At 36.5% G+C, this 24,122-nt stretch overlaps 2 protein-coding genes across 4 annotated transcripts; both read right to left on the minus strand.

Annotated features, from left to right (window-relative positions):
* Positions 1-7,454: 7,454 nt before the first annotated feature.
* On the minus strand, positions 7,455-10,560 carry LOC110857618 (oocyte zinc finger protein XlCOF6). 3 transcript variants are annotated; one of them, XM_035858170.1, is made up of 5 exons: positions 10,229-10,560; positions 9,999-10,046; positions 9,727-9,921; positions 9,020-9,646; positions 7,455-8,566 (listed from the first exon to the last, which is right to left on the minus strand). In XM_035858170.1, the coding sequence occupies exons 1-5, from the start codon at positions 10,491-10,493 to the stop codon at positions 7,938-7,940; spliced, it is 1,764 nt and encodes a 587-aa protein (XP_035714063.1). In that variant the 5' UTR covers positions 10,494-10,560; the 3' UTR covers positions 7,455-7,937. The 3 variants fall into 3 exon arrangements, with proteins under 3 accessions (XP_035714063.1, XP_021961909.1, XP_035714064.1); XM_022106217.2 differs by having other exon boundaries at positions 9,727-9,924; XM_035858171.1 differs by lacking the exon at positions 9,999-10,046 and having other exon boundaries at positions 9,727-9,924.
* A 10,693-nt stretch (positions 10,561-21,253) lies between these two features.
* LOC110857496 (retinol dehydrogenase 12) lies at positions 21,254-22,842 on the minus strand. Its single transcript, XM_022106084.2, has 3 exons — positions 22,697-22,842; positions 21,702-22,297; positions 21,254-21,496 (listed from the first exon to the last, which is right to left on the minus strand). The coding sequence occupies exons 1-3, from the start codon at positions 22,833-22,835 to the stop codon at positions 21,302-21,304; spliced, it is 930 nt and encodes a 309-aa protein (XP_021961776.2). The 5' UTR covers positions 22,836-22,842; the 3' UTR covers positions 21,254-21,301.
* Positions 22,843-24,122: the final 1,280 nt, after the last annotated feature.

The following is a 24,122-nucleotide window of genomic DNA, read 5'->3' on the forward strand; positions in this document are numbered from 1 at the left end:
AAAGTTGGGACAGCGAAGACACGTAATAAAATCGTTTAGTTGAAATGTTCCACATGATGGGTGCAATTTCGAGATGTTTCTGGAAACAGGTGGAATAAATATGAAGAGCTTTGAGAAGCTCGGGGGACGGCATGCCATGAAATTTTTATTTATGCTTTGATTTGGCGAGGATTTCATCAAAGTGGTCAAATTGACCCACTCTGCTCTACTGGTTTATCGTACATACAATCATTAGTTATATACCAACGAAGCCAGTTGAAGGTTTTGTACTAAAAAGAATATTCAGACGTCAAATAGATAACTCAATTACTTTCTTTCGAGTATTAATCGTATACTTAGATACATATAACGTATTGAAATAGTGAAATGTCAAGGTCTATCTGAAAATACGAAAAGGTTGGGTGTTTATATATTACATAAAACATGCTCCGATATTGTTATGTACAAACATAAGAATGTAGGTCAAAACAAAGTTATTCATCTATATATGACCCATATAATATGGGTTATATTTACATTTAACGAAAAATTGACCTTCTCGCAAGTTTATAAGTATTTGCTTGAAAAATAGAAACATATATTTACATATTTATAGTTACACACAGATGTGCATATGTATAAATATTATTAAGGGGTGAAACCCCTTTATAAGATTGATATGTCTGTCTGTCCGTCTGTCCGTCTGTCCGTCTGTCCGTCTGTCCGTGCGATAACTCAAGAACGGTTTAACATATTGACTTCAAATTTTGAACATAAATTCTTCATATACAAACAAAGGTCAAGTTCGAAGAGGGACCCTTAAGGTCACCCCCTTCAAGGTCAAAAGGTCACGAAATGTCATTTAAAGGTCAAATGTCATATATATATATATCAATTTGACAGGAAATTTAACGGTTATTTCAATGGTGACCTTCATTTTGACCTCAGAGGTCATCGTAAGGTCACTGAAAGGTCACTAAACGTTATATCTGATACGTATGTCAATTTGAACTGAAATTTAACCCCGAATTCAATGGGGACAGCCGTTTTGACCTCAAAGGTCACGAAAGGTCACTTGGAGGTCACTGAAAGGTCACTAAACGTTATATCTGAGACAACATATGTCTATTTTAACTGAAATTTAACCCCGAATTCAATTGTTACATTCATTTTGACCTCGGAGGTCACAAAAGGTCACTTGGAGGTCACTGAAAGGTCACTAAATGTTATATCTGATACAACATATGTCAATTTTAACTGAAATTTAACCCCGAATTCAATTGTTACATTTATTTTGACTTCAACGAACATGAAACTGTTAATTAACTGTTTGTCAACTGTTAACTGACACCAAGTGTTATAAAGTTTACGGTTTCACCCCTTCGTTACATGCGTTTAACGGTTTATTTGAATATAAATGTTAAAATATGTAGGTACATATAAATATGTATATGTCAATAGTTAAATGTTGTGATAAAAGTATAAGATCAAGGATGTCCTGCTCTATTGAGTTTGATCTTATATGGATTGACGTAATGTGAGAATTACATCCACCATTATAATTTTTATTCTTATATTTTAATACCCATGTAATTATGTAATTGTGATGTACCGATTGCATCACGATAATTCTGGTAGTTTTTGAGTGATCATATGCAAATACATTAAATAAATACGTATGTATCAATAGAAGGGATGTATGTACGTACATACATATATGTACGTATACAGACGTATCGATGATTAAAAAAGAAATAAATTAATTTTTTGTATGCAAATAAATATTCACAATTGTTAAATAGCTTCAGCTACTTAATGGGGAGAGTTAATTTGTCCGTCCGTCAGTCTGTAAGTCCAGAACGGATCAATATTTCTTCAATCGAAACCGACTTAATCGGTTTAATCAAAACGTTTACTTAAACATTGATCAATTTTATCCCGGTTTAACCAAAACCATTTAATTTAAAGGTGAATTAATTTTATTCTGGTTTAGTATCAAACCGAGATACTCCACAACTGATCAATAATCTGGTTTAGAATATCTACATATGTACGTCTGTCTAATTTTTGGTGAGCGGACAATTTCGAAGATTGGGTCAATTGAAAAACCCCGGCTAACCGTCAGGGGGTGTGGTCCAATGCTTTATTTCTTAGCAATTATTATGCAACCCGGATCAGACTATAAACTACTTAAAAGATCATGACAAAGGTATTGGACCGCCCCTTACGACGCGCGCCGGGCGGGAACACAGCGAAATTAAATTTCGAAAAAATTATTTTTGAATAGACCAAGTTATAAGCTTTCCATTGATATATGTCACCAATTATTGAGTTATGGCTAAGACTAGAAAAACTTGGGTTGAAAGGCAAGAGTTGGGAAAAAGAGTGATTGAGTTTCATAAAAATCGAACAAACTATGATTCTAAAATCACTTGGCAATTTTTCTAGCAAGAAGGTATTCCTCATTCAAATGTCAATTCTTGCATAAAAAAGTACGAGGAATCCAATAAAATCAAATTCAAAGTCTCTACTGGTCGACCTGCAAAGCTAGCGACGACAAAAGTCAAAAATCAGATAAAAAAAATTTAAAAAAATCATTCATCAACGGCAACGGCTGGCACGACAAGGAAGGTCAAGATTTCAAAAAGCTATTTGAGCAAAGTCAAAGTCCATAAACTAGGGATTATATCCAGGGCAAAAACACTAGCACCAAATTACAAACCAACACAACAGGAAAGGATTCATGCGTTCTGCAAGAAATTATTGAAGAAAATTGGAGGAAAAGTGGTCATCATGGACGATGAGCCCTGCGTCACAGCTGACCCTTCAAATCTTCCAGGAAGGCATTTTTTCCATAGCTCCAACCCCTGTGAAGTAAATTGTGAAGACAGAGTCGAAAAGAAAGACCAATTCGCAAAAAAATGAAGAATTTGGCAACGCATGTCTAGCATTGGTCATGTTTCCGATCCCGTTAGTTTGGAGGGCACTGTAAACCAGGGGGTTTATCCTAAATCATGCATTAAAGGGGGATTGGAATCTTTTATTACTAAAGATCATAAAAAATAATGTTTTGTTTTGGCCTGATTTCGCAAGGTCCCATGACGCCAAAAAGGTCACTCAGTACCGACATCTGAAAAAAAAATTGAACTTGTGCCAAAAAATTAAAACCCACCAAATTTTCCTCAACTGCGACCAATTGAGAAATTCTGAGCGCTGACCAATTTCAAATATTCTAAGCTTTCAGAAACGCCAGACACCTTACGAAAATTTAAGAACAGATGGAAGAAAATCAGCTTGAAAGTACGTGCGGTCTATGGGCGGAATTTGATGCAAAATCTGAAGAAGAAAATGCAATCTGTAGCACATTGCGGAATTGAATCATTAAAATTTGAACTGTATGGCAATCCAGACCCTTTGGTAGTAAACATATGCAACTTTTTTGAAATTGCATTAACTGTGTAAAAAGTTCTGAGCATTTTCTTACGCCGGTCCAATAGATTTGTCATGATCTTTTACCACACCTTAAGTTGAGGCGTTGTGGCGACAGTATGAAAAACAGTAAATACATTTCTTGAATCTGATGTCCGTATTTCTAAATTCCACTTTCACCATATGATGCCATAAATTTGTATGATGATGATTTGATATTTTGATGGCCGACCACACCCTCCTGATAATCAAGGCGTATTGCTGAGGCAAGATGAGATTACTGCTGAAATTAATTGAATTGTAGCAACTTTAATGTTCCGGCGTCGTCGGGGGGTGTGTTTGTGGCAAAATGAGACATTTATAAAATCAACTTTAGTTATTTAACGGTGAACGAGTATTTTCGCAGTGAAATGATTCAACAAGGTAATAACATGATTTGTAATTAATTATATTTTATAGCTGGGTGAAAGTTTCACTTTTAGAAAATAAAATTTCAATTCAAGCTACATCTCATACCTTCGCTTATTGCTGTTTATTTAATCAATAAGAAGACCAAGCAATTAGCCTGATACATTGTATGTACATAAATACATAATCAGGCTAATTACTATATGTATGTCATACATATAGTAATTGCTCACAATCAATTATATTAATTTGACCAAGACTATTATATTTCACAATTGACACAATTACGAACGGTCAACGGATTGAAATTGCACAATAATCACGAGGTATGTTGAAACGGCTCCGACAATCTAAATAAATAGGTCACGTGATTCTTAAGCGTATAAAGAATCAACACAATATATAAAACTATAAGGATCTCACAATCTTACCGACAGCATGAGGCGTAGATTTAAATCAAACATTGAGTTTCGAATAGTCAGAGGACAGCTTTGTATCAAAAGTGCATCATTTGTGTCTATTTATAAAGGTTTCAAAATATTTTAGAATAAAAACGACTTATTTGTTCAATTAAAAACTACCGAGCATTGCAATACATAAATTGTACAAGAAAATAATGAGAGTATTCACAATTGTCTTCGTAAATGTGATTAGTGTGGTAAAATAGTTAACGATGAAAATCAAAGGGTCAAGCTTCTTAAAAAATCGTAAATTTACAATTAATACAATTAGTCCGTGACTTTTTACGACAAAATCTTGCGACTCCTGCAAAATCTCGTAACCGTCGTGGTTTACGAGGTAGGGCGTCAAATTGACCCCGTCAGATTTCCCCGCGACAGATTTCCCCGGTCATATTGACCCCGCGACAGATTGACCCCACGCCATATTGACCCCGCGACATATTGACCCCATGTCATATTGACCCCACGCCATATTGACCCCGCGAAAGATTGACCCCAGGCCATAGATACAGGTACTACTTAATGTATTTACACACAAATAGTTAATTTTACTTTCTATTCAAATTTAAGTCAAATATGTATTCCACTCAAAAGTATACAAACATCATGTAATATTTTAATTGTTGATATGCAAATTTCATAATGTATTTTTATCCTCATTTTAAGCTAAAACATCTACAGTGCAGACCTATAGCCCGAGTCATATTTGTTAGATTTTCTATTATTTGGCATCAAATCCCTTAACATCTTGAACTTTCAAAGCTGTGTGTGCTATCCAGAAGTGGTTTTTATCCCCATACCAAATTTCAGATGGAAATAACAACTTTTAAAAACGGTATGGGTCAGCCTCCAGGGTCACTCTGGTTACACCTTGCTCACTTTTAACTTTATATTCTATAATGAGAAGCCATTAAGTATTACCTTGCCAGATTTCATCTTTTTAAAGCAATTTCTAAAAATCGGTATGGGTCACCCCATAGGGTCGCTCCAGATAAAAATTTTCAACATCTCTACCAAATTTCAGTTTGATATGATGATTTTTGAAAAATCTGTATGCGTCACCCCATAGGGTCCCTGAAGATAACAATTTTTCCAACTTGAATGAGTTTTTGTGCATTATAAGCCATTAGCAACCTCTGTACTAAATTTTAGCTCTCTACGATAATTTTGAAATTTTGGTGCATCATACCCCACCCACTCCGATGACCCCCACCGGTCAACCACTGGACTGATTTCGCCCATCTTCGAACTCGTTTCCTAACTTTGTCCAATATGCATATGGTAAAAATTTGAAGTCAATCGGTTCAGCCGTTTTGGCTCTATCGGACGGACATGACGGTTCCATAAGCCCTTACTCGGGCTAAAAATATAACAATTTGTCAACAAAATTATGATTGAACATGTCGATTCATCTCATCCATTAAATTAACACTTTATGAGATGGCGTAAATGTTAATTAATTGCGTCTGGTACGCTAGTGGACAATGTCCATGGGACATACCTATTTATGTGTGTATTAACTAATAGTTGCCGGGGGTCAATCTGTCGCGGAATCAACATCACGTGGGGTCAATCTGTCGCGGGGTCAATATGACATGGGGTCAATCTGTCGCGGGGTCAATATGACATGGGGTCAATCTGTCGCGGGGTCAACATGGCGTGGGGTCAATTAGTCGCGGGGTCAATATGACGTTGGGTCAATCTGTCGCGGGGTCAATATGACCGGGGAAATCTGTCGCGGGGAAATCTGACGGGGTCAATTTGACATGGAATCGGTTTACGATACGTAGAATACTAAGGACAAGACGGAATCATGAATACCCTCAATACGTTAAACAACCCTTTACCTTTAAATTATTTAGACTGTTATCAACACTATTTCGTGGCTCGTCCACCCTCATGACCTTCACGATTCCATTTCCTCCCGTGCCATTTTCCACGCCACAAAACCTGTACCCCATCAATCTCCCAATCTCCCCACTTTTCTCACTTATTTCCGTACACTCTTTCCCCAACCAGACAAACCACGCCGTCAAAAATAGACTATTAAAAAAATCAGCAAGATCAAAAGTGGGTCATTCATGCTTGAAAATAAAATTAGAAAATATCCATAGAATAAGATTGATATAAAATTGTACAAAACTTCCAGGATCATTTTCTGATTAAAAGTCGCGTTAAACAGGTGAACCTGGTCATCCACTAGTTTATACAGCTTTACCAATTTTAAAACCATATCCCTACTATCTTGCACCATTTCCAACTTATTCAAAATTCCCGCCAAACAATGGTTATACACCAGAAGGAAAAATATCATTAGAGTAAAGCAAAATATTTGCGAGGTAGCAATCACCGCGGAAAATGCATCTTGCAGCAGCCCCATTACAAAAACGTGACTTTCTCCTTCGTAATTCCAGGTAAACACGAGACCTCCATAAAACCCTAGAATCACCGCGACAAAATTGATGGCCAAATAGATAATCAACTTTCTCCTTAAGGATGCCCTAAATTTTTCTACGGAGAGATCCTTCTCATCCAGCGCGAGATCAAATTGGTTCAACATTTCTTTAAAAGAATGCCAAAATTTGAGAAAACTAGCTCGTTGGAAGAGTGTATCGATTCTTGTCAGTAACGGACACCCATTTCCGAGCAGGGTCCAAAGTAGATTAATCGTACGAAAGGTGGCGTGACCCATGGATTCGAAAATCTCGGCGTCGAATCGCTCCGTATCTGCTTTGAAGGAGACGACGGGAAAAGTGCAGATGATCAGGAGGATCAAGGTCCACCAGGCGGATAGTGATTTTATGAGGGCGGAAAATGAGCGAGGACGAAAAATTACTCAGGTCAAATAAGTAGATCATATCGATGTTAGATTAGCTTTTCGGTCTGTGCAATTTTGTAAATTGGCAGAAATATTGTGTACGAAGGGGGGATCTAATTAGGTAATTACAAAACCAATATTAGCCTTGGAAGTTCAAGCATTGTCAGGTCAAATCAAGCAAACATATACATAGATACATAAATATACATACTTGCATTAATTGGAATAAGTACGAATAAGTAATAACGCTTCAAGCAGAGAAAGAAAATTTATGTACTTACAAATATTAACTTTTTTGTACGTATTTTTCACCCTTAAATAACTACATGATTTAATTTTTTTGTAAGAAAACCAACTACTTAGGGATACATAATTGTGAATAATTTATTTACGGAAATTCGATATCAAACAGGTCACACATACAGTAGCTTTAGTAATATTTATCTCATTGAAAAATAATCAACTTACTACATACTACTACTACTTCTGTATGACATGGGCCACCACATTTACATACGTAATAAAATAATATTAAGTACATCTCATAAATTATCGCATAATTAAACATAACAAAAATGTTTTTAAAAAGGTTTGACAGATTTCGCATATCTAACTTTTGAAGAGCAATAGAATTTTCGCAAAGCTATTTCACAAACTCATCCCCTCCACGAGAAGCTAATTACAAATTACTAATTCTCAAATTACGGAGATCCATAAAAATTACATCCAAACAGGAATATTTTTAGAACTTCGTAAAATCTATAAAATCAAATCCTGCGAATCCCCTCACGCCAAAAATTTTGCGACCTTGGCAAACTTTTTGCGAGAATTGCATGTAAATACTAACTTCCACCCCCACCATGCACCTTTCTCACATGACTCTTCAGCACGTGTCTCTGCGTATACGCCTTCTCACACAGCTTACACTTGAAGGGTCTCTCTCCCGTGTGCGTGACCCTGTGATCCCGTAAGATTTTCACGCAGGAAAACCCCCTCCCACAAACCTCACAAATTAAGTCTTTAACCCCACTATGAATCTTCATGTGATCCCGGTAAGACCCCAACGTAGTCAATTCTTTCCCACAAATTTCACAAATTTTCGGCCCACTCGGCTTATGCACGCGAACGACATGCTTGCGTAATAGCTCCCTCGACGAATAAACGTCGCCACACGCCTCCCACTCGCAGGGAAATGATTCGACGCCCGCATCCCGATGGGCGCAGCCTTCATGGGCGACCTTTGCGGATAAAGTGAGAAACTTTTCGTCGCACGAGCTACACGAAAAGGCGGCCTCATTGTGCACGGAGCCCAGATGGTGGAACTTATCGGCCAGGCTGGAGAAGAGGGCAAGACAGCCTGGGACCCCACAGGGGACGGTTTCTTCGCCGGTGTGGCACGACGAGAGGTGCAGGCTTAGGTCGTCCTTCGTCGTAAAGGAGGCCCGCTTGCAGACGAGGCAGGAATACGAATCTAGCGTAAATAATTGAGGGGATTCATTATTTCTTGGTATCCTCATTAATCGGAAAATGATTAAGCGTGATGGATTTGAATTCAAAATCAGCTTCAAAATGAGCCTGGAAAATATACGATTTGCGATTTTACGACAAGTAACCGGATGTTAATAATTTTGGAAATTAACATAATAAATAACAACATGGAATTAATTATTCATCGCACTTGTCATTAACTCTGGTCAGATGTCCAACAGGGCAAGGATTTTCCATCACGTTTTTAACCATTTTCCTAATTAAGAGTTATGGAACAAGATACATATACTAGTTAAGAGTATCGTAAAATAGTTTACGAAAAAACAAGGGTTTGGTAAAAATCACAAACGTGATTTTGAATGACAAAATCTTACTCCGTTTACGAAATCTCCGAACCGTCGTAACTCATTTTACGATATGAAGGAATCATGAATACCCGCATTGTCTTCGTGGAGTAGGGAATGTGTCGCGAGATGAGATTCAGCCAAATGCGGGGAGCCGCACGTGGGACAAATCCAGGTCAACCGGTCGGCATGTTGAAGCCTTTCATGGATCGCGAGTTTGACGGGTTTAAAAAAATTGATGTTGCAAAGAGAACAGGGATACTTATTTTTGTCCTTGACCCGTTCAAAGGTTTGACATGATTTTACCGTGTGACGCTTTAATTGTTCTTCTTGTTTGAATCGTGTGTCGCAAATGGGGCAGAAAAATGGAGAAATTTCATCAAATTTGGTGTGATTTTCCACGTGGCGTTCGTACAGTTGTGAAATTGCGAACTTTTTTGGGCAGAAGGTGCATGATAAGGGTTTATCGGTGGTCAGGATTTCGTGCTTTTGGAGGAGGTGACGAAGCCAGAGTTGTTTGGTGGCGAAGGCTTTATTATTTCGGCAGTAAGGACACGAGAAGTTTTTGACTTTTCCATGCACGTGGGCGATATGGACGCGAAGGCGGGATTTCGACTGACGTCCGTGGAATACTTTGTTACACGTGGGGCAGGTTTGCGGACCAGGGGGAGATTTTGGTCGGCGGATTTCGAACGGCGTGATGGTATAGAGATCTGCAACTACATACATAATTACAGGTTGTAATTTTTTAGCAAAAAAAACATGCGTTATTTATAATTTATAATTTGTAAATTATTACTTTTCTCCTCTTCGGTAGGAGTGGGAGATGCAGGGTCAACCTCGTCCTCCTCATGTTTCAAGTCTTCTGGGTCAGGATCCACTTCAATTTTGCAGAAGAATTGAGATGGTTCGAATTCAGTCTCGGATTTGTATTCTTCTTCTTCCTCCTCCTCCTTGATTTCAGGTGTTTTGAGGAGAGTGATGTTCTTCTTGGCTTCTAAATAAAATTAGAAACATGTTTTTTAGACCTGTACATATTTGCAAGTCAAAAACTTTAAATTTTGCACAAACCTGTACAAAATGTTAATCTTTTCAGGATCATCTCATTCCCTTTGATACCTTAAGTTTGTTATTATAAAATAATTTAACGTTCTCTCAACGACAAAATCTTGTTTAGTACTGCAGCTCATACATTTAGAATTAATTTGTGTATTTATTTATAACGGGCAAAAATTAGTTTGTAATTAGAATTACAAATTAATATAGTAATTAATTAAAACTGTATAATATAATCCTCTCACCTTTCGCAATCTTTTCCTTAATCTGATCTAGAATTTGGGCTTGTTTGGATAGTAAAAGTTTTAGTTTAGAAATTAAGTCTAAACAGTGATAACAATTATTCCAACTTGGTTTGTTTATTTGTTGGGCTGAATTTTCTTGCAGAAAAATGTCATTCTTTCCCAACAATTCACACATCTGGTGAGAATATTCAACTTTTAGGGAGACAATTGGCTTATCTGAAACACCGCAGATGCAGCAATTAACGAGATTTTGATGATTATCCATTTTATTTATTTATTTATGTATTTTAGAGCAGATGACAAAATAAAAACAGATGAGTTGAGACGTTGCCGCTTGCCCGGAATCGCACGAACAAAGGAAAATATGCATGTAAATGTTTGTATGCATGTTTTTTTTCATTTTTGAAAAGTTAATGTTTTCATAATGTAGCTAACTCATGCATGTGTTTCATGTCATTCGCATTTCTATTTTTATTAAATTATGCAATACTTCTTTGAAAGTCAATGTTTGATAGCGTTCCAAGTAAAATTTTTCGGTTTGAAATGCATAGTTGAAAAAGATGCATGAATTAAGGCGAATTTGTGTAAAACGCATGAAATCTTAAGGTATAAAAAATCGCATTATGGGAAGATGATGGATAATTTCATTCAAATGATCTGGTTATAAGTACGTTGTGTTTGCAAATATTGATGCATATTTATTTATTTAATGAAAATTTACATATTTACGACAAAAACTTGGCAGGTATGGTGATATAATACTGATAAGTTTAGTTCACTTCTGAATTTAATTCACTAAATTAAATTTATGATTACTGTAAATCCAATATTAATAGTCGCAAAACAATCTGAAAGGTTTCCCGGCAGATTATTTATTTTTCAATTAGCAACCAAATAACCTAGCTCAGAAAATTTTCCAAGAAATTGCGACTATTAATATTGGATGAACAGTATTGTATGCACATATGCAAATTACTTATTATTAAAATAAACCCAAATCCAACCTCATTTCCCCAATAGTGCAATTATAAATAGCTCCACACTACACATTTACCGTACATTTCACTTAATGACTTATCGAGCCCGACAACTTTTTCCACCCCCATATTTACATAAACGTGACCAACATATTGAGCGTGAGTTGCATCCCGTTATCCAAACATGTCGCGACGATCGAGGTTTCGAACGTGTACAGCGAGCCGGCCTCACACCTCAGCCGATTGCACGATCGGAGCATAACTTTCTCCAACTTTTTCTCCCGTTTTTTCGCCGGAGGGACGAATTCCATTCGTCTTCGCATGGAGGCCAGCACGCTTTTATTTTCCGTGACGACCCGACCCGATATGGCGAGCGGGGTGAGGACTCGTAAAAGCAGCGTGCCCCGCACAGGGGACTAGTAAATACAGTTTAATTAATTAAATGTCATAGTAAAATGTGAAATTTTTATTATAGCCAAGACTTACAACATGAGATTAGAGCCAGGCGCGTAGTGCCAGATGCGTATCACGCCGAAGAGCAGGATCGCCACGACGGCGACGAGGAGGGCGGGTAAGGTAGCGAGGTACGGGCGGAAGGCAGAGTTTAGCAGGGTCATCAAGTACTCGAGGGTGCGGTAGGGCACGATGGGAAATGTTGTTTTGCTTATGGTGAAGGGGTTACTGCGTTTCAGGCTTGATCTGCGATAAAAATTAGGCATAAGGAGTCGTTCATAAATTATGTACGAAATTTTCTTGACCCCTCCTCTCCCTTGAATAAGCAAGCTTTGAATATGCACGATATCATGAGAGCCTTATGTCCCCTCCCCCTCCCCTCTTATGTCACATAATTTATGAAGGGCCCGCAAGTTTTCGATTATATTTTAACGACTTCATGTACAAAAATTGGATTGGTGGTGTACGAAATATGTGGAACAATTTTTTTATATGCAAAGTCTAAGGAAATTTAAAATACCCATAAAAAGTTAGAATGTGAGGAAACGTTTTTTTGCCAATGCGGTTTTTGATAAAGTTTAAAATCAGTTTTCGGTTAATTCGAAATCAGGGTTTCACTCATTTTTAGAAAATCGGGTAGTCAACCCATCACAAATTTTACATTGTGCGATTTTTTTTACACATTACTTTTAACGCTTTCTCCAACTTTCACTCACCCCATTTTCTGCAGCTCGACCAGAATCCAGCTCAGTCCCAACAGAATGATGGCCCAATTGAAGGACAGTGTCGTGAAGATGAGACTCGTCAAATAGTACTCGAGCACAATGAAGGGAAGTTTATCCACTAGCTTGAACTCTGACCCGCCCGGATATCCGGTGCAGGGAAGGATGAGTGAGCTCGTAAAGTGGGGCGCACATGGCGACTCCTCCACCAACATGACATGAATGGCAGGATTTATTGCAAACAGGACAAATCCAATGGTCAAATATTTTGCCAATTTTTTCTCCTGTTCGATTTCTCCGGGGCGTTTGGCACGTTTTTCGACTGAAATATAAAGTAGTTTCGGAATACATTTAATTTACGTTTTTCCAGCAATTCTACATGAAATAAGGTACACTCTTAGAAATCGAGTATTAAAATAATACCAAGCATTATTCATATCTGACCCTACCAAACTGGTACTGAAAATTAATACTTTGTAGTAATAGCTTCAAATAGCTTGGTATTAAAGTTTCCATATCGATAGCAAATTTTTACGGTCCGGTATAACTCTAGTCCCAAGCAGTAGCAACTTTAATTCTGAGAAATCAGTACCTTCGTGTGCAGTACAAGATTTCCAACAGTGTATTCATTATTTTTACATTAAGGTTTTTTGATTTATACTTAATACTTTTTGTGATTTTTAAACCACAATTTATTTTTTATTACAATGTAAAGTACATATTAAAGAAATGTACTTTGTTTCTTAGCATAAGTTTTCTTAATTAGTTAAGTTACATAATAAAAAATATACGTACCTTTCGGGGCTGCCTGCACCTCGTCCACATATTGCAACAAAGAATTTACAAAAGTTCCAATATCCTCCCCATTATTTGCAATTTGGTAAAATCCAATTGCAGTCAAGCTGTACACTCCGATCCAGGCGATATTTAGGATTTTTAGTAAAAGTGGCAGCTCCGTTGTAGTTCGACTTGCCAAGAAAAACCTGACCATTGCAAAGAGCGTCATCCCATTTATGACGAAACGATGGAAATTGAAGACATGTCGTGAATTTTGACTGGGTGGGTGGACCCTTTTCTCATATGGGTCATACCGATATGGAAACAGGTGAAGGGCACACCCACACCGGAGAAGGGACGAGAGAACGGAAGAGCACGGGATGCTCAGCATTGCTCGATTTTCAATTTTTAAAAGATTGGGGGAGAAAATTTTCTTAAATTTAAGTAAGGTAAACTTGGTAAACTTTGGAAATTGCAACTATATTCGTATCTTTAGTATTATAGAATACTTTTGGAAGAATGAGCAAGGGACCAGGCTTCGTAAAAATCGTAATGCGATTCTTGTCGACAAAATCTTACGTATATAATCTCGTAAAAGTCGTAACTTATTTCACGATACGAAAAATACTAAGGATACGAACAAGTAATGAATACCCTGTGTGTAAAATTTCTACTTAAGATGCAAAATAATCAGTCGGAATTTAGCCTGAAATACGTTTAATTTTTTTGTTTCTAATATATAAGGTTTACTAAATTACTAATAAATATTTATCGTGGAAGGACTTCATAGGATAAAAGTTAACGAGAGTTTGACCAAATGTGAATTAAATGATAAAACGTAAGATCATAACATAACAACATTTCACTCTTAACATTGAAATTGAATTATTGTACTGTTTGCACAGTTTATGTGCTTTATGTTAATTTTAACATCTTTAACTTATGACGCCACACATTTCCTGCCATGTTTTCGCTCTTTTATCGCGCTAAATTATTCGGGAGATTTTCAATTAAAAGCTTTTCAGGTTTGATTGAATAATTCGATAGTGTCACGACCATGTCAACTAAGTAAATGTGAAGGGTACATAAGTTAATAAATATGTAAGTACATATTTATCCACGTGTAGAAATACACGTATTTGGCTACTCAAATACAGATACTCCGAAACACACTTTATTTCGCAGTTCCATATAAAAACTGGTATAATCTTGATCTCTTAAGCTATATAAATGTATAATAATTTCCTTCAGGGCTATGTACAAATACCTATTTTGGGTTTATTTAAATAAGAAAACTTTAGGTTGACACATGCCAAGTAAATTTCACGAAGCATTATTATTTATTAACTATACAGTTCATAGATTCACTGCTTGTCTTGTACATACATAAATATTTAGTAGCGCCAATTCCATACTTTGATAGCGTGTACGTTACATACCTATCTCAAGTAGGTATAAATAGAATTACCGAACAATTTAAAGGATAGGAAAAGCCGGAATCATTCAGAAATTAGAGACTTTATTTAGTAAGTAAATATGTTTGGACGATTATATTGTTAAAAAGACATTGCTTACATTAGCGGATTAATGAAGGTTCGGTTAAGGGAATGCTACGCAAATAAGGTCAGCAATTCTTAGCGACATTCATAATTGTGTAAACTAAAGTAGCCCCCTTAAATTTTAATCTCTGTTGCTTTAATGCATGGGATAAATTTGGAAATCCTACTTAATATACCTGAACTTTAACTTCCATCAAAATTTGACTCCCGCGTTCGTCTCCCTACCATACTAATAGCATGGGAAGGATACGAGCGCGGGATGATGGAAGTTAAAGTTCAGCAGTATTAACAAGGCGAATTTAAGATAAAACAAGTAAAAAATTAATAATGGGTAATGCACAAATATTTACTTTCGAATTTTGAATATGTAATGAATGAATGATTTTTGTCAATTTTTAAATCGAATGAATTTTGAGCGAAGAAAAATTTTTTAAACAGGTATGTGTAGAAGTATGGAATAGTTAAAATTTGGCAACCATTTTTGTAGCTATAATTATGGCAAGTCCGTAAACATGCAAAGATGCCTTGGTAAGGGTAACAAATTTGTTACCCTGACAATTTAGTTGTTCATTACATAGTCACCCCTGGTAATAGCGTCTTAATCGAATTATCCGTTTTATAATTCCTGAATTATTAGGAATCCTAAATTAGGATTAGTAAGGCAACTGCGAATATCGGTTTGATAAAGTCTTGGCTTAATATGAACAAGTGGAGTAAATCGATTTCCTCATTTATTATAGGTTGATACGTTTCATATTAAATAATTCTTATCGATTTATATCGACAAATAAAATTAAAATCGATACGAAATGAATTTATTATTACTTTTATACCATTAACTTTACAGGAACTTGTGAAACGAAAAAAAACAGCACAATTGTGTACATAGGTACGCATACCTACCAAGGCCTTTTTACAAACTTATCGCATAAAAATTATACATACATTTCAACAAAATTAAAATGTGGGAAATTTTAGAAACTTTGCTGTCTCAATTTCAGAATAGACTTTCATTTCCATTCGTAATTTCAGTTCGTCAAAAAAATATCTGTTTGATCAAGCTATCCAAGAAACAAACCATATTTCGACACTTATCATTTGTATCACTTTTTCTACATATAATCTATTGTCTTCTGCGTTTAATATTTGTATGGAAAAGTGGAGTTCCGAATGGGAATTTGGAAATATTTCGAATCTATTTCCTCCTAAATTTGACCATCATTCCGCTAGCTTTCATATCTGTACAGTTTTTTTTATTGGTGAAACCTATCATCTTCCCGAAAATTCTGAATCCTGTGAAAAATCTCTTACAATTTGCGCTTGGTAAATTGCATGCTTTCATTTAAAGTTCAATTACATTAGGGAACGTTCATAAAACACGTAACTCCAAATCGGCGATTTTTTTATACCCCTTTTTAACATATGGCGCAAGTTGGCTTGTAACGCAATGGCGCCTTTTTCGCTAAGTTACGTATTTTATGAACGCTCCCTTACACGTTCATCTTGCCCATAACATTCAACACATTACATTACATATTTACATAAAATCCGTCTAAAATCGGGTATTTTTTTCGTTTCAGAAATTCACGACAATCTTCGCAGGGAAGCTTTTATCACGCCGAACTATTACCTTTACAAAACCACCATGAATTTTCTACTTTCTCTGAGCAAGTTCCCACTTCCGCTTCTTTCCCTGTCCGTGGTCCTGCTACAAGTCGACCCACTTTTCTTGATCATGACCTGGTCGCCTGCATTCCTCGTGTCCCTAATATTTTTCAGGATTCGTGCCATATTTACGATCATTTTCATAAATCAGTTACTTCATGCGGTCAATTTTTTCTTTATCTTCGGCCTCATTGTGACATGTTCAGCAAACGAGGCGATAAATTCGCTGCGTAGTGTACACTTCTTCAAAGGAAGAAAATTAACCTGGCGAAGAAAAATTTTGCAAATTCGAGAGATAAAACTTTTTCGCCAACTATCAATCTGGCTTGATTTTTTAAATATGAATATCTGCAATTTTGCGGTACCCCCACTTACATTTTTTGGGGTTTCGTTCCTTATTTTTGGGCTTTTTGGGTCAATTCGGATGCTGGGTCGGGTCGAGTTTGTGGTATATTTAATAGTGCCGATTTCAACGCTGATCGCCACTTTTTTCCTGGTTATGTTGCTACCCGAGGTGGCGGGAGTGTGCGAAGGGGGGAATGAATATTTATGTAAGATAAGAAGGAAATTGGGGGGGATGAGGTGGGAAAAAAGGATTGTGAGATCGCTGAGGCCGTTGGGAATTCGGATTGGACAATTTGGCCTGGTCAGGAATAACTTGATGAAAACTATTGTATCAGCTTGGGCAGAGAATACGATGTCGTTGTTGATTATGTTTTAGTGTGAAGTTTGTACGTGATGTAAATATGTATTTAAAAAATGAATAAATCCACTGATACATATTTAAGAGTGGGGTTTATTCACAAAAAAATCATGTAACCTGTCAAAATAAAAATTAATGGAAGTCATCGAAGTCGAAAGTGTAAAGTATGTACGGCAAAGAAAGGACATGTAAAATTCTACTCTATGCTGCTCAATGTTTTGACCAATTTCATACCAATAAGAATTTTTCGCATTGTAATCATCTTCTAGCCGCATAAATTAATTTCATTGAAATATTTCATTTCTATCGTTCTAAAATATATCCGTATTTTTGTTATGCCTGTAAAAAAATTTATTCCGTTAAGCATTCAATGAATTTTGATCAAATCCCATGCAGCGTAAAAGCTAAAGTATAATTGTTCAATGATAGTTTTCCTAAGATTAAAATATGGGTAGTTGTTTACATTGCAACCACGGCAGATTTTCTGCAATATCTTTTGGTAGAGGAATTAACGAGGAAGTCGTTAACCCCCTTTCCTTTGTCCTTCTGCAGCAGCTCCTGGCATAGGCCAGTATAGCTATACTGTGAAGCACATCATGGTATAATGGTGCACTGTGAAGCGGTATTGATAAGTAATACGCTGTAGGAATACAAGCTCGACAGTATCTAAAGTTTTACCATATCAGTCAAAGTTTTTCATACCGGAAAAATTTTAATCCCAAAGGGATAACGATAATCGATAGCAACTTTAATACTGAGAAATCGATACCTGCCTGACGATCCCAGATTTTAAGTGTATGTATGAATTTGTTGCGAATTTCATAAACAAGCAAGATGTTTTATTTCGATGAGAAAATGTGCACCGAATGTTTCGAGAAGTATCGGCAATTCATGCATTCATTTTTGATGGCCAAGTTCTAACAATAATTTTGAAATTGTGAAAATGCTTGTACATCTCAACCATATTCGAAAGGTTTCCATTGGCTCGTAGAATTTTTAACTTACCTGATTTGCTTGACAAGATAAACTAGTAGATATGTATGTAACAAATAATAATTATTGTCCAATGTCTGGACCAATTACACATGTAGATAGCTAAAAATATAAAAATATTTGAATGAAAAATTTAACTGCAAAACCGACAAGTTGGTGTATGTATGAAATTTTTAGCCACATTACCCGCATAATTTATTTGTACATATGTACATACGTATTTGAATTATATTTAGTTGACCGTTTGTGTATGTAACAAACAAAAGATAAGTCAATCAAATTATGGAAACCAAGAATTTTCGGTGTGTAAATACGTTTGCATATTTTGAAATTTTATTAATTGACCGATATATCCGTAAATAATTGTACATGAAAAAACAGTACTCATGATGAATGATTTTAAAATTTGGAATTCTGAAAGTCTAATGTTTAGAAAATGTTACCACAAATTGTCCAACTCGTTTGCTACCGTACCACGTATAACCATAACCAGGAATTACAACGCCATCAACACAACTGTTGCCCTACACAAGGGTCAGGTTGAGGAAAGTCCTTTGCGTTACGTGAAATAGCAGCCTCATGACCCGCAAATCGTTGCATCTAATGAATATAATTAATAAATTGTGATCAAATATCTGCAATGTTAATTAATTTAATTGGTGCAAAATTCCCCCTTAGCAAAAAATATAGCGTAAAACTTTAAACTTACTCTCGGATGTGCAGAAAAATATCCTCCAAAGTTAGCAGGATGTTCTTTGTCCACTGGTCCAGCAGCAGCAACGTAGGCGATGGGGACAATCAAGACAAGGGCAAGGAGAATAGCCTTCATTTTACCAGATTTTTGTGAAAATATTACGATTTGAGGAAAATATTGGAGTTGAGATGCTGATTGTCTTTTAGCAATGATTTAAACTGGAATGATTTTCATAGCAAAACTTATTCCCTTTTTATATCGAATTTTGGGGATAAAACTGGATTGTTTTCGGATTGGGATGTGACTTTAAATTAATTGTTTTGCTAGAAAATTTGTAAAAATTAGGCAATTAGTCTCGTTTTGTCAGAAGGCGAGGTTTTCCCCATAAATTAGTGAACACGGGATTGGCGAAATCGGGTCTTACAATTAGATATGACTCTACCAAAGTGAAAGAACTATCGTGTAGTAATAGCGCGGTATTAAAGCTTTTAAGGATCGGTCACGATAGTATGACACTCATCTAATAAAATGCTCATAACTTAACACACAGATAATACAATTTCAAAAAAAGTTACATATGTTTACTACCAAAGGGTCTGGATTGCCATACAGTTCAAATTGTAATGATTCAATTCCGGTATCTGCTACAGATTGCATTTTATTCTTCAGATTTTGCATCAAATTCCGCCCATAGACTGCACCTACTTTCAAGCTGATTCTCTTCCATCTGTTCTTAAATTTTCGTAAGGTGTCTGGCGTTTCTGAAAGCTTAGAATATTTGGACTTGGTCAGCGCTCAGAATTTCTCAATTGGTCGCAGTTGAGGAAAATTTGGTGGGTTTTAATTTTTTGGCACAAGTTCAATTTTTTTTTCAGATGTCGGTACTGAGTGACCTTTTTGGCGTCATGGGACCTTGCGAGGTCAGGCCAAAACAAAACTTTATGTTTTTATGATCTTTGGTAATAAACGATTCCAATCCCCCTTTAATGCATGATTAAAGATAAACCCCCTGGTTTACAGTACCCTAATGTGCTACCGCCGGTGGCCTGGCTGCCTCTATTAATGAGTAGTCTGGTCACCCCACAAAGTACATACATTACAGTACCCTCCAAAATGACGGGATCGGAACATTGACCAATGCTAGACATGCGTTGCCAAATTCGTCATTTTTTGGGGAATTGGTCTTTCTTTTGAACTTTGTCTTCATATTTTACTTCACACGGGTTGGTACTATGTAAAAAATTCCTTCGTGGAAGATTTGAAGGGTCAGCTGTGACGTGGGGCTCATCGCCCATGATGACCACTTTTCCCCGAATCTTCTTCAACAATTTCTTCCAGCACGCATGAATCCCTTCCTTTTGTGTTGGTTTGTAATTTGGTGCTGGTTTTTTTGCCCTGCCTATAATCCCTAGTTTATGGACTTTGATTTTGCTCAGATAGCTTTTTGAAATCTTGACCTTCCTTGTCGTGGCAGCCGTTGCCGTTGATGAATGATTTTTGAAAAATTTTTTTATCCGATTTTTGACTTTTGTCGCCGATAGCTTTGCAGGTCGACTAGTGGGGAATTTGAATTTGACGTCATTGGATTCCTCGTACTTTTTTATGTATTAGTTGATGTTGGATTCAGAAATACCTTTTTCTTTAAAAAAATGCCAAGTAGTTTTGGAATCACTGTTTGCTTCATTTTTATGAAACTCAATTCCTCTTTTTTCCAACTCTTGCCTTTCAACCCAAGTTTTTCGAGTGTCAGCCATGACTGGATAATTGGTGACATATATCGATGGAAAGCTTATAACTTGGTCTATTAAAAAATAATTTTTTCAAAATTTAATTTCGCTGTGTTCCCGCCTAGCGCGCCTTTGACGGGGCAGTGTCATACTATCGTGACCAATCCTTATGTACAATATAGATAGTCAGTTTTAAGGACCAGTAAAATTAAAATACCAAACGGATGCTAGTTTGATGCTGAGAAATAAATATTTACCTGCCTGACTATACCAGATTACTCACAGAGCATTTGTATTTGAATAAAAATGTGATAATGACCTTGATTTGGTAACAAGTGTTTCACAAAAGTTTAGAGAAACTCGTCACGCGATTTATGCACGGTCCCTTATCTATTAAGGTTGCCCACTCACTAGAGAAATACTGATGGCTACCAGGTTCACAAACTTTTCGATGATTGAACCCTCATACTTTTCAAAAATTCTGGTCCCTTTCACAATTCCCGGGCAACACGCGTAGCATTTAATTCTCCCTTTTTCCCGGTTGGCCAACTCTTTTGAAAAGAGCGCCATCGCCATTTTTGAGTTAGAGTAGGGCAGCAAATTCCAAAATATGCTTTGACCTACATACATAGATAGGTGTACGTGACCTATTTGTGACCGTGATCATTCTCTAAAGTTTGGGGACTTTAGGTCAACACATGAAAAAACTCATATTTTATTCATATTCGACATATACTAGTACATATTTGCATCTTTCTTAACATACCGGTTGAAAACCTACTTAGAAATTAAAATCTCCAATTCTACACGTTACCACGATCCGGCTTACTGCTTTCTTCACATTCAACAAGACTAGCACTTAGGTTCCAGACTGCTTTGACATAATCGTCCTTTAAGAGGGCTTCCCCAGATGAAAATCTTTCCTCAAAACGAAAAAACTGCCCAGACTTTGAAGCAGTTTTATGTCCCAGGGCACAATAAAGGATTGTGTTGGCGCCCTTGTAAATAAAAATAACGAAAGTGATATGTAAATACGAGTGTTTAAAAGTTAGCACATATGTAAATTAATGAATTAGGCATGAAGGAGTGACACACTGGAACAGATCCAGTATTGGTATAATACCGAGTTGTATTGATACTATAACTATCAAAATGGCACGATATTTCTGCATTGTCCGTTATCTATTAGGGTTATCCACTCACCATAGGAATACTGATTGCAACCAGGTTCACAAACTTCTCAACGACTGAACCCGCGTACTTTTCAAAAATTCTGGTTCCTTTCACAATTCCCGGGCAACACGCGTAGCATTTAATTCTCTCTTTTTCCCGGTTCGCCAACTCTTTTGAAAAAAGCGCCATCGCCATCTTGGAATTGGAGTAGGGCATCACATTCAAAACTCCACGCCCTCTTCCCTTACGTCCCATAAAATCGTCTAGATTCAAATTTGCATACATCATCATGGTCGATGACACCATGACGACGCGGGCCGACTCGGACCGGCGTAACTGGGGCAAGAGTAGATTCGTTAGGAGGAAGTGGCCCAAGTGGTTGACGCCCATGTGCTCCTCAAACCCGTCAACGGTCTTCGTCAGGTGGCTCGAGTTTAACGAAATTCCGGCGTTGTTGATGAGAATGTCGATTTTGGAGTATCTTTTTGTTAATGTAGAAGCAAATCTGCGTACCGATGATAGATCCGAGAGGTTAACGTGGACAAGGTCAAGGTCGTCAGGGTCACAGTGAGATTGTTGGATAATGTCGAGTTTTGCAGCGTTGCCTTGAGCCAAGTCAGGTACAGCTGAAAAAAAATAAAATGGGGGTATTCGTTAACGACTTTGCTGGCAACGTTCGCTAAAAATAGAGTTCGCAAGTTCCTTAAATAATTTAGGGTGCAAATTCATTTGCGAACTTGCGCATCATCAAGGTTTGTATTTAGTTCGCGAATTTTATTTTCAAAACTAGGTAGGTAGGTAAATTTATTAATGCTCGATTGATGTGGCCGCGGCCTTTACAATCATATATAAAAGAAGTTTTATAAATTTATTTAAATAATTATCTTCAAAACTATGTTTCAAAACAAACCTGAAACAAATACCTCCAGTGTTAAAAACATGTGGTAAAAATTTGCCAATAATTTTGCCCATATGTTGTTTAGCCAAAGTCAGAATTTCTCATGAATAAATATTTATGTACGTACCCATAACAACTTTGGCACCCCTTTTGACCATTTCATGCGCGACGTACTTCCCTAGACCGGTTCCTGCTCCGGTGATTATGACAACTTTTCCGAGCACGGATTCCTCGCCAAATTTCCGGAGTGGGAGTAAACGGTACATAATTTGCAAGACGAGGAACTCGACCCCCATAAATATGAGGCGAATAATGGACGCGTGCATACCCCACATTTCTAATTATTATATTTTTATTTTCCGCTTCAATGTTTAGGATAAGAATTTATTTTCAGATTGGATCACTTTGTAGGAATGAATGCTTAGAAAATCCTGTGTCGTGATATGAGACCAAGTTTTTAGTTAGTTTGTATATACATATTCATAAAGTTATACTCCTGAAATTGTAATTAGGAATCGTTATTTATTTCTGCTAATAAAAAATAAGTATGCTGCAACTGAAGTGTTTCTGCTCGATTTAACTGAACCAATTAAAATAATATTTTCGCAAAGTGGCATCAAATCCCATGTGCAATAAAATAATTCTCACGCAGTCATGAATTTTAATTACAGTGCGTAAACTACCTGGATCAATTGTATTGTCTTTTTCCGGCTGGGAAGGAATGAAATGGCATGCTGTAAAGATGTATATATATAATAGGCAAGACTTAAGGTTTAATTGGAGGAAAACATTAAAACAATTACGGCCTGATATTAGGAAATATTTAGCAATACCTGAGGGGACATATGTACATATGGAAAATACAAAGGTACATAGTTAGATATTCACTTTCTCAGGGGTGTGCACATATATACATTTCATACATATTTGAGCAATTTCATCTCAAATAAATGAAAAATTTGTGCACACCTATGTAATTCCAGGTTCAGGCTACGTACATATTTAGTGACCTACCCCAAATACCTAGTAGAGTAGCCTTGTCTAAATAACAGCCAGGTCCAAGTTTCCAATTTTATTAATAGATAGTTACCCCTTAAGTTTTTAAGGTAAGAAGCGTAATTAACGTCAGACATAATAAAGGTATATCGTCCGACAGGTTATATATGTTTCTTATTGTTAGCCTAGCAATAAATTATATAACCTGTCGGACGACCTAACCTAGAAATGCTAGGTTAGGTTGTAACTTATCGAATGCGTGGCAGAAATTCCTATAACAATTCAATGGACATATTTAGATTTGAGGAGTTACATATGTGCATATTCCAAGAAAATATTTCTTATTCAAACACTGCAATTAATCTGTCCAAGATTTTTGATTGAATTGAAAATATTTCGAAATATCAGAAGAAAAACATGACTTGTACTTCAATTAAATACATCACCAAAGTTACGTAAACAAGTAATTTATCGGGATATAAATGATACCTTAATTGACAACCATTTCATATAAATATGCGATATGCCTATTCACGCCACGCAGAAATACGTAATCA

The sequence above is a fragment of the Folsomia candida genome, unplaced genomic scaffold, assembly GCF_002217175.1.
Source record: "Folsomia candida strain VU population unplaced genomic scaffold, ASM221717v1 Fcan01_Sc019, whole genome shotgun sequence".
Lineage (NCBI taxonomy): Eukaryota > Metazoa > Arthropoda > Collembola > Entomobryomorpha > Isotomidae > Folsomia > Folsomia candida.

What these genes read in the sequence shown, in the direction of transcription:
- LOC110857618 (XM_022106217.2), bottom strand. Translation starts at nt 10,493, where the DNA reads ATGGATAATCATCAAAATCTCGTTAATTGCTGCATCTGCGGTGTTTCA. An exon ending in AAGATTAACATTTTGTACAG is followed by an intron (nt 9,925 to 9,998) that starts GTTTGTGCAAAA and finishes AATTTTATTTAG; the next exon opens with AAGCCAAGAAGAACATCACT. An exon ending in TCCTACCGAAGAGGAGAAAA is followed by an intron (nt 9,647 to 9,726) that starts GTAATAATTTAC and finishes TTATGTATGTAG; the next exon opens with TTGCAGATCTCTATACCATC.
- LOC110857496 (XM_022106084.2), bottom strand. Translation starts at nt 22,835, where the DNA reads ATGTACCGTTTACTCCCACTCCGGAAATTTGGCGAGGAATCCGTGCTC. An exon ending in GGGTGCCAAAGTTGTTATGG is followed by an intron (nt 22,298 to 22,696) that starts GTACGTACATAA and finishes ATTTTTTTTCAG; the next exon opens with CTGTACCTGACTTGGCTCAA. An exon ending in TTGCAATCAGTATTCCTATG is followed by an intron (nt 21,497 to 21,701) that starts GTGAGTGGATAA and finishes TTTATTTACAAG; the next exon opens with GGCGCCAACACAATCCTTTA.